Below are 11,072 nucleotides of genomic sequence, written 5' to 3'. Positions count from 1 at the left end.
AACCCGCCACCTTAGGTGTATGTGGCTGGCGCCTTAGCCGCTTGAGCCACAGGCGCCGAGCTGCCCAGGTGTCTTCAAACTATGGCCCATGGACCACATGCAGCCCACTGAGGACATTTATCTGGCCCTCCGGGTGTTTTTGCCACCGCTGCCTGTCCTGCTTAGCAGGCAACTTGTCCCAGGGCCCGCAGTCCAGCCCTCCAATAGTCTAAGGGACAGTGAACTGGCCCCCAGTTTAAAAAGTTTGAGGACCCCTGCAGTCTTGCCTCTGTCTCCCAGTAGCTGTGACTACAGGCGCCCACCATAATGCCTGGCTATTTTTTGGTTGTAGTCGTCATTGTTCTTTGGCAAGCCCAGGCTGGATATGAACCTGCCAACTGGTATATGTAGCTGATGCCTTAGCCGCTTGAGCTACAGGCCTCAAGCCTAAGCCCAAGAGTTTGAGGTTGCTGTGATCTGTGATGCCATGACACTCTACTGAGGGTGACATAGTGAGACTCTGTCTAAAAAAAACAAAAAACACATAATCAGAGAGCATGGACTTTGAAGCCCCATTCCCACCTGAGCTATGGCGTGAGCTGGAGGAGCCAGCGGCTGCCTGCACAGGGCTCTGGTGCAGGGCAGATGGGTCCCATTCCACTGTCATAGGGCTGAGAAGAGGAAGTGCAGGGGCTGGATTGGATCCCTTTGCCTGGCCTTGAGAAATCAATGAATAAAGGAAGTGGTATCTGAGCTGCCCTTGAAGAACTTAAAGGAGTACTTAAATGGCCAGGTAGACAATTTGGGGAAGGCAGAGGGAACAGCTTGTTAAAAGGAATTCACCTACTTATGTCCACCTTATCCTAGCTCCTGGCTAAATGCCCCAGTTCCTTGAGTTAGTCTTTCCAAGATCTTCCCACCCTGAACACTTGCCTTTGTTTATAAGGTCTCTCTGAATGTAACCCCCAGGCCTGGACTCTCTAAACAGTGCTCTTGGGCCCTCTTTATATCCTCAAAAGCTTTTAGATTCCCACCACTTCCTCTACCTTTTCAGAGTCAAAACTCTAATGAGCCTAAGCATGAACTTACTCAGTTGGCAAAATGTGTTTCTTGATTATTGAGGGAGGAGGCAGAGTTGGGGCTTAACCTTCATTGCTTAGATAGAGACACTGAGGCCCAGGCAGCAGGTGGGATAGCACCGGAAGCCAGGCTTCCTGTTTGCTACCCCAAACTCTTATCCTTGCTGCCCTCACATGTGGAGGGCAGGACCACTTGTTCTCCTGAGGATGTTAGGGGCTTCCATGGCTTAATGTGGGTAGGGTCTGGATTCGGCCACTTCTGGAGAGAGTAGCCTTTGTAGGGTGTCAGGGCACATTGGTGGTGGCAGGGGGAAGATGGCATCTGACAATGCCCCCTACCCTCACTCTGCCACAGGGACCCTGCAGGTTCACCTCCAGGGCTGTGAGCAGCTACTGACAGCTGTGCCTGGACGTTCTCCGGTGGCTGCTCTGGCCTGCAGCCCTTCTGAGGGCTGGCTTCGTACCAGGGCCAAGCAACAGCGTGGCGGAGGCGAGCTGGCCCGTGAGTGGGGAAGGAGCTGTTGTGGGGTACAGGGGACTTCTGCCCTAGGCCTGTTCTGATCCCTAGCGCCGGCCCTGCAGGTGAGGTGCTGGCTGTGCTGAAGGTGGACAACCGCATTGTGGGCCAAACAGGCTGGGGGCAGATGGGCGAGCAAGCCTGGGGTCAGACCTTTGTCATCACACTGGAGCGAGTAAGGCTGGCCTTTGTGTACTCGGGGTGACCTTGGGATTTGGTGGAGCTGCCCAGGTCAGGGCTTGGTCATGAGCCTGGCCTCCCTTGTGTAGGCCCGCGAGCTAGAGATCGGGGTGCGCTGGCGGGACTGGCGGCAGCTGTGTGGTGTGGCCTTCCTGAGGCTTGAGGACTTCCTAGACAATGCCTGTCACCAACTGTCCCTCAGCCTGGTGCCACAGGGGCGTCTCTTCACCCAGGTGCTCACTGCTCCTGTCTTCTGACCTGCTGGGCCCCTGGGTATCTATATAAGGTGGGTCAGTCTCAAAGGCTTTGAGACTGGTCTGCCTTGTATAGATTGTGGACCAGAGAGGGGTGGTTTCTAGGAATAAGGACTCCCAGAGCTCTCGCCCTTAGGGGGCCACATCTGTAGGCCTGTGTCCTTCCTAACTGTGCCCTGCTTCGGGTGTGACCCTGTACAAACAAGTGCTTCTCTTCTCTGGGCCTCAGTTTTTCCTCTAGTACCAGTGAGGATATGGAAGCCATTTCTCTGGTTCCTGCATATGTTGACCCTGGGAGCTCTTGGGGCAGAGGAGATGCCATGGCAGATGGGGTGGGAGGGGACCAGTCTTCAATCCTGTTCCTGCAGGTGACCTTCTGTGATCCTGTTATTGAGAGGCGGCCCCGGCTACAGAGGCAGAAGCGCATTTTCTCTAAACGCAGAGGTATGGAGGATGTGGGGCTCTGTGGGCAGGGAGCAGGGCTTGGCCCCCAGGGGGCTGGACTGAGGTCCCCCTTTGCTCCCAGGCAAGGACTTCCTGAGGGCTTCCCAGATGAACCTCAGCATGGCGGCCTGGGGGCGCTTGGTCATGAGCCTGCTGCCCCCTTGCAGCTCCCCAAGCACAATCAGTCCCCCCAAAGGGTGTCCTCAGATCCCGATCACACCTCAGGGGACATCCAAACCTGCTTCCCCCAGGTGAGGAGGTGCCTCGCCCAGCCTGCATGCTTCTCCAGGTTCAGTAGGTATCTGTCTGTCTGTCTCCCACAGCTGTGTGTCTGTCCCTCCAGCTGTCCCATCTGCCTCTGCTGGGCCATATGTCTGCTTCCTCCCCACAGTAATTTGCTGCCCAAGAAGATCCTCTTGGCAGAGGAGATGAAGCCCCCACCCAAGCCCCCTCGCCTCTACCTGCCCCAGGAGTCCACCCCTGAGGAGACCCCGGTGAGGGGCGGTGGGACTTCCCAGGAGGGGCTGGCAAGCCTGTAAGGAAAGAGGGGAGGCCACCTAGCCCTGCCCTAAGCCCCTCTGCCCTCACAGCGCACCAAACGCCCCCACATGGAGCCCAGGACTGTACTTGGACCATCTCCACCAGTCTCCCCTAGCAGGTACCCTGCCCAGTGTGCAGCGTATTTGAGACTTTCATCTGCTTACCTGAGTGTTGGTGTCCCCATCCTTGCACTGCTCTGCGGCTCCTTGTGTGTGTGCTGGCTCCCAGGGTCTTACTTGCTGTACCCACATTACCCAGCCCAGTGTGGTGTGTCAGACCCCAGGGGTCCACTGGTCTAGGAGTGCTCACTGCAGGCTCTTCCTCCAGCCCCTTCCTCCAGCCCCATAGGTGGGGACAGCCTGAGACTGGGAATGGAGGGCGTGGAATGGCTCTGGGCGGAGACCCAGCCCTTGTCCTGGGGGCTTCCTGTGCCCTCTCTCTTGCAGGAAACCACCTCAACTTCAAGACTTCCGCTGCGTGGCTGTGCTTGGCCGGGGACACTTTGGGAAGGTAGTGGACCGAGGAGTGTGTGGTGGGGTGGGGAGCCCCAGCACATTAACTAGGAGGACACTGGTTAATCTGTGCAGGTGGAGAAGTTAAGGCCCCTGTGTGGACCACCTAGAGCCACCCTCTCCCTGATACCCAGGTCCTCCTGGTCCAGTTCAAGGGGACAGGGAAATACTACGCCATCAAAGCACTGAAGAAACAGGAGGTTCTCAGCCGGGATGAGGTAGAGAGGTGTGTAATGGGGCTCGGGAGCTCCAGGCACCTGGGCTCTTGGCCCTTGACCCTGGAAGTTGCCTCAGATGGCTAGCCTGGGGTTTGATCACCCAGAAGGCAGATGAAGGCCCCTAGGGCTTTGGAGAGGTGACCCTGTGGGGCCAGCCAGGCCTGCTGCATTCCCTTGTTGATGCTTACAGCTAACTATGTGCCCTTGGACAGGTTCCCTCTTCTCTCTGTACCTCAGTTTGTTCTTCTGTAAAATGGGGGGATTAGTGGTTGTTATAGGTTCAATGACCCACATGAGCCCTTGATATATAGAAACTAGCTCTACCCACTGAACACTTTGAGGGCCCAACTGAGCAGGGCACAGCTAGGGGAGGGTTTCCTTCCCTCCAAGACCCCCACCCTCCCCTGCAGCCTGTACTGCGAGAAGCGGATCCTGGAGACTGTGGGCCGCACGGGGCATCCCTTCCTGCTCTCCCTTCTCGCCTGCTTCCAGACCCCTAGCCATGCCTGCTTTGTGACTGAGTTTGTGCCTGGTGGTGACCTCATGATGCAGATCCATGAAGACGTCTTCCCTGAGCCCCAGGCCTGGTGGGTTCCCATTCCCCTGCCCGCCTCTTCCAGCAAACTTCCCCTGGTTCCCTTCATCCTGCATCCTCCAGGGTGCTCGTCAGCAGAGGAGTTACAGTCAGAGAGACCTTGGTTCTCATCTTCGTCAGCCTGACAGCATTTGTGCCCTGGGCCTCTGTTTATGAGGCTGTGCGTTATAATAACCATTTCCCATAGTTGGTGCATAGACAGAGGAGCATTTATAAACTGTCTCCACAGGGCCTCCTGGAGTTATTGTTTCTCTCTGGGGGGCTTTAGAGTTAGACCTAAACTGGCATCATCCCTACTTTTTTTTTCTTTTTTTTTGAGACAGAGTCTCACTATGTCACCCTTAGTAGAGTGCCATAGAATCACAGCTCACAGCAACCTCAAACTCTTGGGTTTAAGCAATTCTCTTGTCTCAGCCTCCCAAGTAGCTGGAACTATAGGCACCCACCACCACGCCCGGCTATTTTTTGGTTATGGTTGTTTGGCAGGCCAGGGCTGGATTCGAACCTACCAGCTCTTGTGTATGTGTCTGGTACCCTAGCTGCTGAGCTATGGGCACTAAGCTGATTTTATTTTATTTTAAATTTATTGTTGGGGATTCATTGAGGGTACAAGAAACCGAGTTACACTGATTGCACTTGTTAGGTCAAGTCCCTCTGACTGTTTTTTGTTTTTTGAGACAGAGTCTCACTATGTCGCCCTTGTAGCGTGTTGTGGTGTCACAGCTCACAGCAACCTCAAACTCTTGGGCTTAAGCAATTCCCTTGCCTCAGCCTCCCAAGTAGCTGGGACTACAGGCACCTGCCATAATACCCGGCTATTTTTTGGTTGTAGTTGTCATTGTTTTTAGCATTGTTTGAACCCACCAGCCCTGGTGTATGTGGCCAGCGCCCTAGCCACTGAGCCCATCCCTACCTTTGACTGTGTGACCCTAGTCAGGTTACTTACATGGAGTCTTAGATCCTTATCTGCAAAATAGGCAGAATGAATGTCAGCCGCAGGGTGCTGGGAGGATGCTAGGGGAGGAAGGGGTGCAGGATGGTGGGTAAGGACCCAGGAGCAATCTTAGGATAACCTTGGACTGTTGACTGGATGAGTCCCCCAGCCCTGCATAATGTTTGTTACAGTCTCTTGCCCACATGTCACTCTGGCCAGGACATCCAGGTGTCTCCAGGCCGTGTCTTCCTTATGCCTGTACTGGGCCTGAATTTACCTACATGCCACCCCTACAGCTTCTACCTGGCCTGTGTGGTCCTGGGGCTCCAGTTCTTACACGAGAAGAAGATCATTTATAGGTAGCTTTTGGCCCAGGGGTCCATGGGGAAGGTGGGGTGGGAGAGGGGCGATGCTACCCTCTTCCCGGGCTGCTCTGGGGGCAGTGGCGGTTCCCTGGGTCTTAGCCCTTCTCAGCCTCTTTGATGCACTCTCCTCTCACTCAGGGACCTGAAGTTGGATAATCTTCTGCTAGATGCCCAGGGATTCCTGAAGATTGCAGATTTTGGGCTATGCAAGGAAGGTGGGGGTCACCTGTCAGGATCATATCCTTCAGCAACACCTACCCAACCAAGACTGGCAGGGTAGTGGGCAGGTGGAATCTTCCAGGAAATCTTCTGCCCAACTGTGGATGCCCTGGTACCCTCACACCCCAGCCCTTGTTCTAGGGGACAGCTGGCCACACTGGCCTCTCCTTCCTGACCCTAGAGGCTCTCAAAGAGTCCTAGCCTACAATTGGCCAGAGGGAAAGCCTCTGGTCAGGTCTAGGAATTGGTCCTGCCCCCTGTGGGACCATGTGAGTGTGGCTGAGACTCTGCCTCCTCATGCAGTCACATGGCATTGTAATCATTTCCAGCTCTTCAGGTACCAGGAAGGGCTGGACGGGGTTGGATTGCTAGAATCCTCCTGGTTGGCTATTGGTTCTTTCATTTGCAGAGGTTGAATGGGACACACTGCATTGGTATGTGTGTTGATTTGCAGGGATTGGCTTTGGGGACCGGACAAGCACCTTCTGTGGCACCCCAGAGTTCCTTGCTCCAGAGGTGTTGACCCAGGAGGCATACACGCGGGCTGTGGACTGGTGGGGGCTGGGTGTGCTGCTCTATGAGATGCTGGTGGGCGAGGTGCGTGCTGGAGTGGGCTGCCAGGGCTTGGGAGGTGGGGTGGGGGTGGTCTAGGCACCCTGCCTGCTAAGCCCCTATTTCTACAGTGCCCCTTCCCAGGGGACACTGAGGAGGAGGTGTTTGACTGCATCGTCAACATGGATGCCCCATACCCCCACTTTCTGTCCGTGCAGGGGCTTGAGCTCATTCAGAAGGTGAGTGTTTCAGGGGTTGGGTGTGCCTCTGCCGCCTGTGCTTGGGGTCCCTGGGGCGCAGGCAGTGTCTGGGGCTGGATGCCCTATGTGGGTTCCTGACCTTTTGCCCAGCTCCTCCATAAGTGCCCAGAGAAGCGCCTGGGGGCAGGTGAGCAGGATGCTGAGGAGATCAAGGTCCAGCCATTCTTCAAGGTGAGTGGCTGGGGTAGCCCTGGTCCCCAGCACCTAGCAAGGTGGGCAGCACTGTGTGACACTGGGGGACTGCTGTTCCTGCAGTCTCAGGCACCTCTGCCTTTACCCCTAGACCACTGACTGGGAGGCCCTGCTTGCCCGCACCATCCGGCCCCCCTTCGTGCCAGCACTCTGTGGCCCCGCAGACCTGCGATACTTCGAGGGCGAGTTCACTGGGCTCCCACCTGCCCTGACCCCACCTGGACCCTGCAGCCCCCTTAGTGCCCGCCAGCAGGCTGCCTTCCAGGACTTTGACTTTGTGTCAGAACAATTCCTGGAGCCCTGAGAGATGCTCCTGGCATTCTCTGTCCCCTGCCCAGATGGTTAAACCTTGTGCTCACCCGCTTGTGTGCCCTGCATGGAGGCCCAGGCCTTGCCTGGTATTTATGAGCCCTTGTGTCTTGTGGTGGCAGCCATGGGGTTGCTGTCAGAGGCTTTGCTCAGTGTCATTTGGAGAAGCGTGTCACTGTTTCCTTCTGCCTACCCTTCTCCTGCCTCCCAGCTAGACCCAGACCAGCAAGGATGCCACAGTGAGGAGTGGTTTGGTTTTCTTTTTAATACTTGTTTTATGTATGATTAAACTTGAAAATTGTGCTTGGAGGCATCCTGGCCTGGGGCATCAAGGAGCACAGGGTCTGTTTGGGCCTGTGTTCCCCACAGGTCCTCTTCCCTTCTTCCTTTTGAAGGTAGAGCTGCCCCCTGAAGCAGGGATTCTGTCTTGAAGACCTGCTCTGAGGCCCAGGAGAAGGGCAGGAGTGAGCTGCCCCAGGTCCCCGAGGGCTGACCTGGCAGGTGCAGCCCCTCTGGTTTGCAGGCACAAGATAGCCGCCCTGTACCCAGCAAGCCTAAACAACCTGGCTGCTGCTCTCCTCTTCATCCTCAGCCCAGAGGGTCTCCCAGGACCCCGAGGGCCATCCACAGAAGAAGCGGGCGAGGTTGCGGATCAGGCCACGGTCAAAGGGGTTGCTGGAGCGCTGGCGGAGGTAGGCTATGCGGTGTGAGGAGATGAACTCCCAGGTTGTGGTGTTGCTGGCTACCAGGTAGAGGTGTGAGGCCAGGAGCAGGCCAGCAATCAGTGCAAAGAAAGACAGCAGCAAGAAGGTGATGAATAGGAGCCCACTGGACCGCAACCACAGCCCCCAGGGCTGGAAAAACCGGAGGCCTGACCTGTAGGATGGACAGGGACCTGGAGCTGGGGGAGGCCAGGGGAGCCCTTCCCTCCCTGTGCCAGGCCCCAGGGAGCCCTGGCTCTGTGCACACACATGGGTGCACACTACCTGCCTTCCCCTAAGTGGCACCTACCATGCCAGGTAGAGGCCCCACAGAAGCACCACCAGCTGCAGTGCCAGGTAGACCACAAAGAACGGGTGGTTGCGCTCCCCCACACAGTTCTCCATCCAGGGGCAGTGGTGGTCATAGCGGCGGACGCAGCGGCGGCACTCACGGCAGTGCCGGGCTCGCAGGGGCTGCTGTTGGCACAGACGGGAGTTGGAGTTCAACACTGGCCCCCTTTGGGCCCACTACTGAGGGGAGGAGCAGGCCAGGGGTCAGGGCCTGAATCTGGGAGGCCTTAGAGGAGGTGTGAGGGCAGGGCACTGGGGCAAGAGGTCAGGGAGTCTCCACTTTGCCCTAACCCCTCCCACAGGGGTCCCTGTATCACCCACCAACACCAGGCAGTATCTGCAGCGCCGTAGAGGGATGGCCTGAGGAACCATGGCCATCTGTTCCTCCTTAGGGTCCTCCTGAAAATGAGGGACAGGGTATAAGATGGGGTCCCTGGGAGGCAAATGACACTGGTGGGCCTCTTCCTTGAGGCCAACTTACCCCTAGATGTGGAGTGTTTGCATGGGGCCCATCCCATCCAGAATGAAGGCTTACGGGTAGGGCTGGAAAGAATGCCCTGGACTGAGCTGTATAACGTTTGCAAGTAGCTTCCCTTCTCTGGGCCTTGGTGGTTTCCTCATCATAGGGCTGGCAAGAGGATTCACTGAGATATCCCCCAAGAATGTGTAACACAAGTCCTGCCATGGAGACTGTTACGAGGGCCTTGAGTCCATGCTGGCAGGAGGGTACAGTCCCATAAGGGCCCTGGTTACCTGGGGCTGGGGCTGAACATTCACATATCCTGGGTCCATGAGTGACACAGCCAGGTAGAGCAGCAAGGAGCCCAGCACCAGGAGTAGGAAGGTGAGAGGCAGGAGCAGCTCCCCCTGCTCTTCCCATTGTCGCAGCTCTGGGGAGGCCAGAGGAAGATAGTGAGGCTGGGCCCGGGGCAGAACAGGAGGTGGGGCTGGGATGCAGCTGGTGTGGAAATGTGTTTCTGGCAAAGCAAAGGCCTAGTGATGGGGTTCCATGGGTGGCCAGCAGTTCATCTGCACTTTGGAGGGTGATAGGGAACCATGGAAGGTTATAGGGCAAGATCTGTTTTCTGAAAGCCCTCCCTCTGCTGTAGAAAAGATGGATCAGAGGGGAAGTCTGGTGGCAGAGTCTGGCAAAGAGGAAGAAGAGGGTAACTGAACAAGGCCTAGCAGGGAGAGGAAAAGGAGGAGGACAGACCTGACTGGATATGGGCAAGAGGGAGGAGGGGTCCTGGATCTCTGGCTCTCCAGCAGGGAGACTGGCCAGGTCTGAAATGCCCAAGATAGAGACAGGAGGGTGGAGTTGGTAAGCTCAGATGATGCAGAGAGACATGAGGGGGGCCCAGGCTAGGAAGCATCCAGTCTGGGTTTAAGCCCAAGGGGGTGACTGAGGATTCTGGGAAGGTGGGGGGTGGTGGGAAATGAGGGAGCATTGGCAGAGTATGGACAACTCTGGTGCCCATTGGTTGTAAAAGGGAGCAGAGAAGGAATGGGCTTTTTGAGAGGGTGTCCTCTAATGGGGGGACCTGAGAGAGATATGAGGTCTTGAGGGGAAAGTGAGAAGGGCTCCAGTCCTGAGCCTGGAACATCCAGGTGGGCAGGTAAAGCACTGGGTATGGGGCTACTGAGGGGAATGATGGGAATGGAGGTGGGTGGGTGAATGAGCACTACCACAGGAAGATGGGAGACAGGCCCCCTATGGATTTGGGCAGCTAGTGGTTATGGGGGTAGGGAGGGGTGTAGGCAGGCTGCTAGTTCTTGAATCCTCATGGACAAGAAGTTTGGGAGTCAACTCCTGGAAAGGACCAGGGAAGATGGAGCTTGGGCCTGGTGGACACCAGATGGGTCCTGGGATGGACAGGGCATCTGGCAGTGATCCGGAAGATGCTGGGATTAATTAGGGATCAACTGAATATCAGACGGGAAGCAGGTGGCGCTTGGAATGAGAGATGGAGAGGGGGCTTCAGGAGCAGGCAGGGACTGGGTCAATCCCAGAATCTCCGGGGATTAGGCGGGGACCCCGTGAGACCCAAATGTCCGGAGAGCCACGCGGGATCGGGTGGGTCCAGGATCGCGTGGGGTCCGTCTCACCGGTATCATGCAGGAAGAGCACCAGCGTGATTCCCCAGGTCAGCACGGTGTGCCCAGTCCGCACCAGGACACCAGAGCTGAGGAGCGCCCAGGGCGCCATCGCCTCGGCCCGGGGCCCCACCCGGAAGAAACACTCAGAGAGGCGGGCCCTCTGCGGGAGCGGGGCAGTGCCCAGCCGGGGATTGGTGAATCCTGGCGATGGGCGGAGCTGAGTTGGCGCAGGGAGGCTGCCTATTGGACAGCAGCTGCGGCCCAGTGGGTCCTCAAGCCAACAGGTGCCTGAAGAGGCTGAGGGCGTGGCCGGCGCGCGCGCAGCCGGTAACTCTCTCAACTCCCGCCCCCACTGCAGGTAACTTTTGAAAGCCTGGAAATAGGCGCGCGTCTCCGCCCGCTTCCCTGGGCTCCGCCCTCACAGGCTCGCGCTTGCGTTCAGCTCCTTGGGCGCTTGGGAAAGCCAGGTGAATTGCTTTAGCTCCAGGTGGCAAAATTGTGCCACAGTGGTTCCGGCACCGGCCACATACACCAAGCCTAGCGAGTTCGAACCCGGGCCGGGTCAGCTAAACAACAGTAACTGCAAAAGGCTCGGCGCCCGTAGCTCCGTGAGTAGGGCGCCAGCCGCATACACCAAGGTGGCAGGTTCCAGCCCAGCCTGGGCCAGCTAAACAACAATGGCAACTGTAACAACAACAACAAAAATAGTCGGGCGTTGTGGCGGGCACCTGTGGTCCCAGCTACTTGGGAGGCTGAGGCAAGAGGATCTCTTTT

The 11,072-nt window shown here is 57.0% G+C and overlaps 2 protein-coding genes across 4 annotated transcripts in view; one reads left to right on the top strand and one right to left on the bottom strand.

Moving 5' to 3' along the window:
* Window positions 1-7,452, top strand: part of PKN3 (protein kinase N3) — a 13,524-nt gene extending 6,072 nt beyond the window's left edge. The window contains exons 7-22 of the mRNA XM_003794922.3: window positions 1,414-1,560; window positions 1,641-1,750; window positions 1,845-1,988; window positions 2,378-2,453; window positions 2,536-2,704; window positions 2,845-2,947; window positions 3,044-3,111; window positions 3,440-3,503; window positions 3,640-3,731; window positions 4,134-4,310; window positions 5,549-5,611; window positions 5,756-5,832; window positions 6,291-6,433; window positions 6,520-6,627; window positions 6,739-6,819; window positions 6,932-7,452. Coding sequence (XP_003794970.1) covers window positions 1,414-1,560; window positions 1,641-1,750; window positions 1,845-1,988; window positions 2,378-2,453; window positions 2,536-2,704; window positions 2,845-2,947; window positions 3,044-3,111; window positions 3,440-3,503; window positions 3,640-3,731; window positions 4,134-4,310; window positions 5,549-5,611; window positions 5,756-5,832; window positions 6,291-6,433; window positions 6,520-6,627; window positions 6,739-6,819; window positions 6,932-7,144 — 1,835 coding nt within the window. The 3' untranslated portion in view covers window positions 7,145-7,452. The remainder of the gene's footprint in view (window positions 1-1,413; window positions 1,561-1,640; window positions 1,751-1,844; window positions 1,989-2,377; window positions 2,454-2,535; window positions 2,705-2,844; window positions 2,948-3,043; window positions 3,112-3,439; window positions 3,504-3,639; window positions 3,732-4,133; window positions 4,311-5,548; window positions 5,612-5,755; window positions 5,833-6,290; window positions 6,434-6,519; window positions 6,628-6,738; window positions 6,820-6,931) is intronic.
* ZDHHC12 (zinc finger DHHC-type containing 12) lies at window positions 7,397-10,436 on the bottom strand. Of its 3 annotated transcripts, none has more exons than XM_023516206.1 (5): window positions 10,308-10,431; window positions 8,955-9,091; window positions 8,523-8,600; window positions 8,161-8,324; window positions 7,397-8,025 (listed from the first exon to the last, which is right to left on the bottom strand). In XM_023516206.1, exons 1-5 carry the CDS (start codon window positions 10,405-10,407, stop codon window positions 7,704-7,706), a joined length of 801 nt encoding a protein of 266 aa, XP_023371974.1. In that variant the 5' UTR covers window positions 10,408-10,431; the 3' UTR covers window positions 7,397-7,703. The 3 variants fall into 3 exon arrangements, with proteins under 3 accessions (XP_023371974.1, XP_003794972.1, XP_023371975.1); XM_003794924.3 differs by having other exon boundaries at window positions 7,400-8,025; window positions 8,161-8,327; window positions 10,308-10,436; XM_023516207.1 differs by having other exon boundaries at window positions 7,708-8,050; window positions 8,161-8,327.
* Between the last annotated feature and the right edge of the window lie 636 nt (window positions 10,437-11,072).

The sequence above is a fragment of the Otolemur garnettii genome, unplaced genomic scaffold, assembly GCF_000181295.1.
Source record: "Otolemur garnettii isolate 467f Iridium unplaced genomic scaffold, OtoGar3 scaffold00087, whole genome shotgun sequence".
In the NCBI taxonomy this organism is placed as follows: Eukaryota; Metazoa; Chordata; class Mammalia; order Primates; family Galagidae; genus Otolemur; species Otolemur garnettii.
This window is presented reverse-complemented; position numbering and strand designations above follow the sequence as displayed.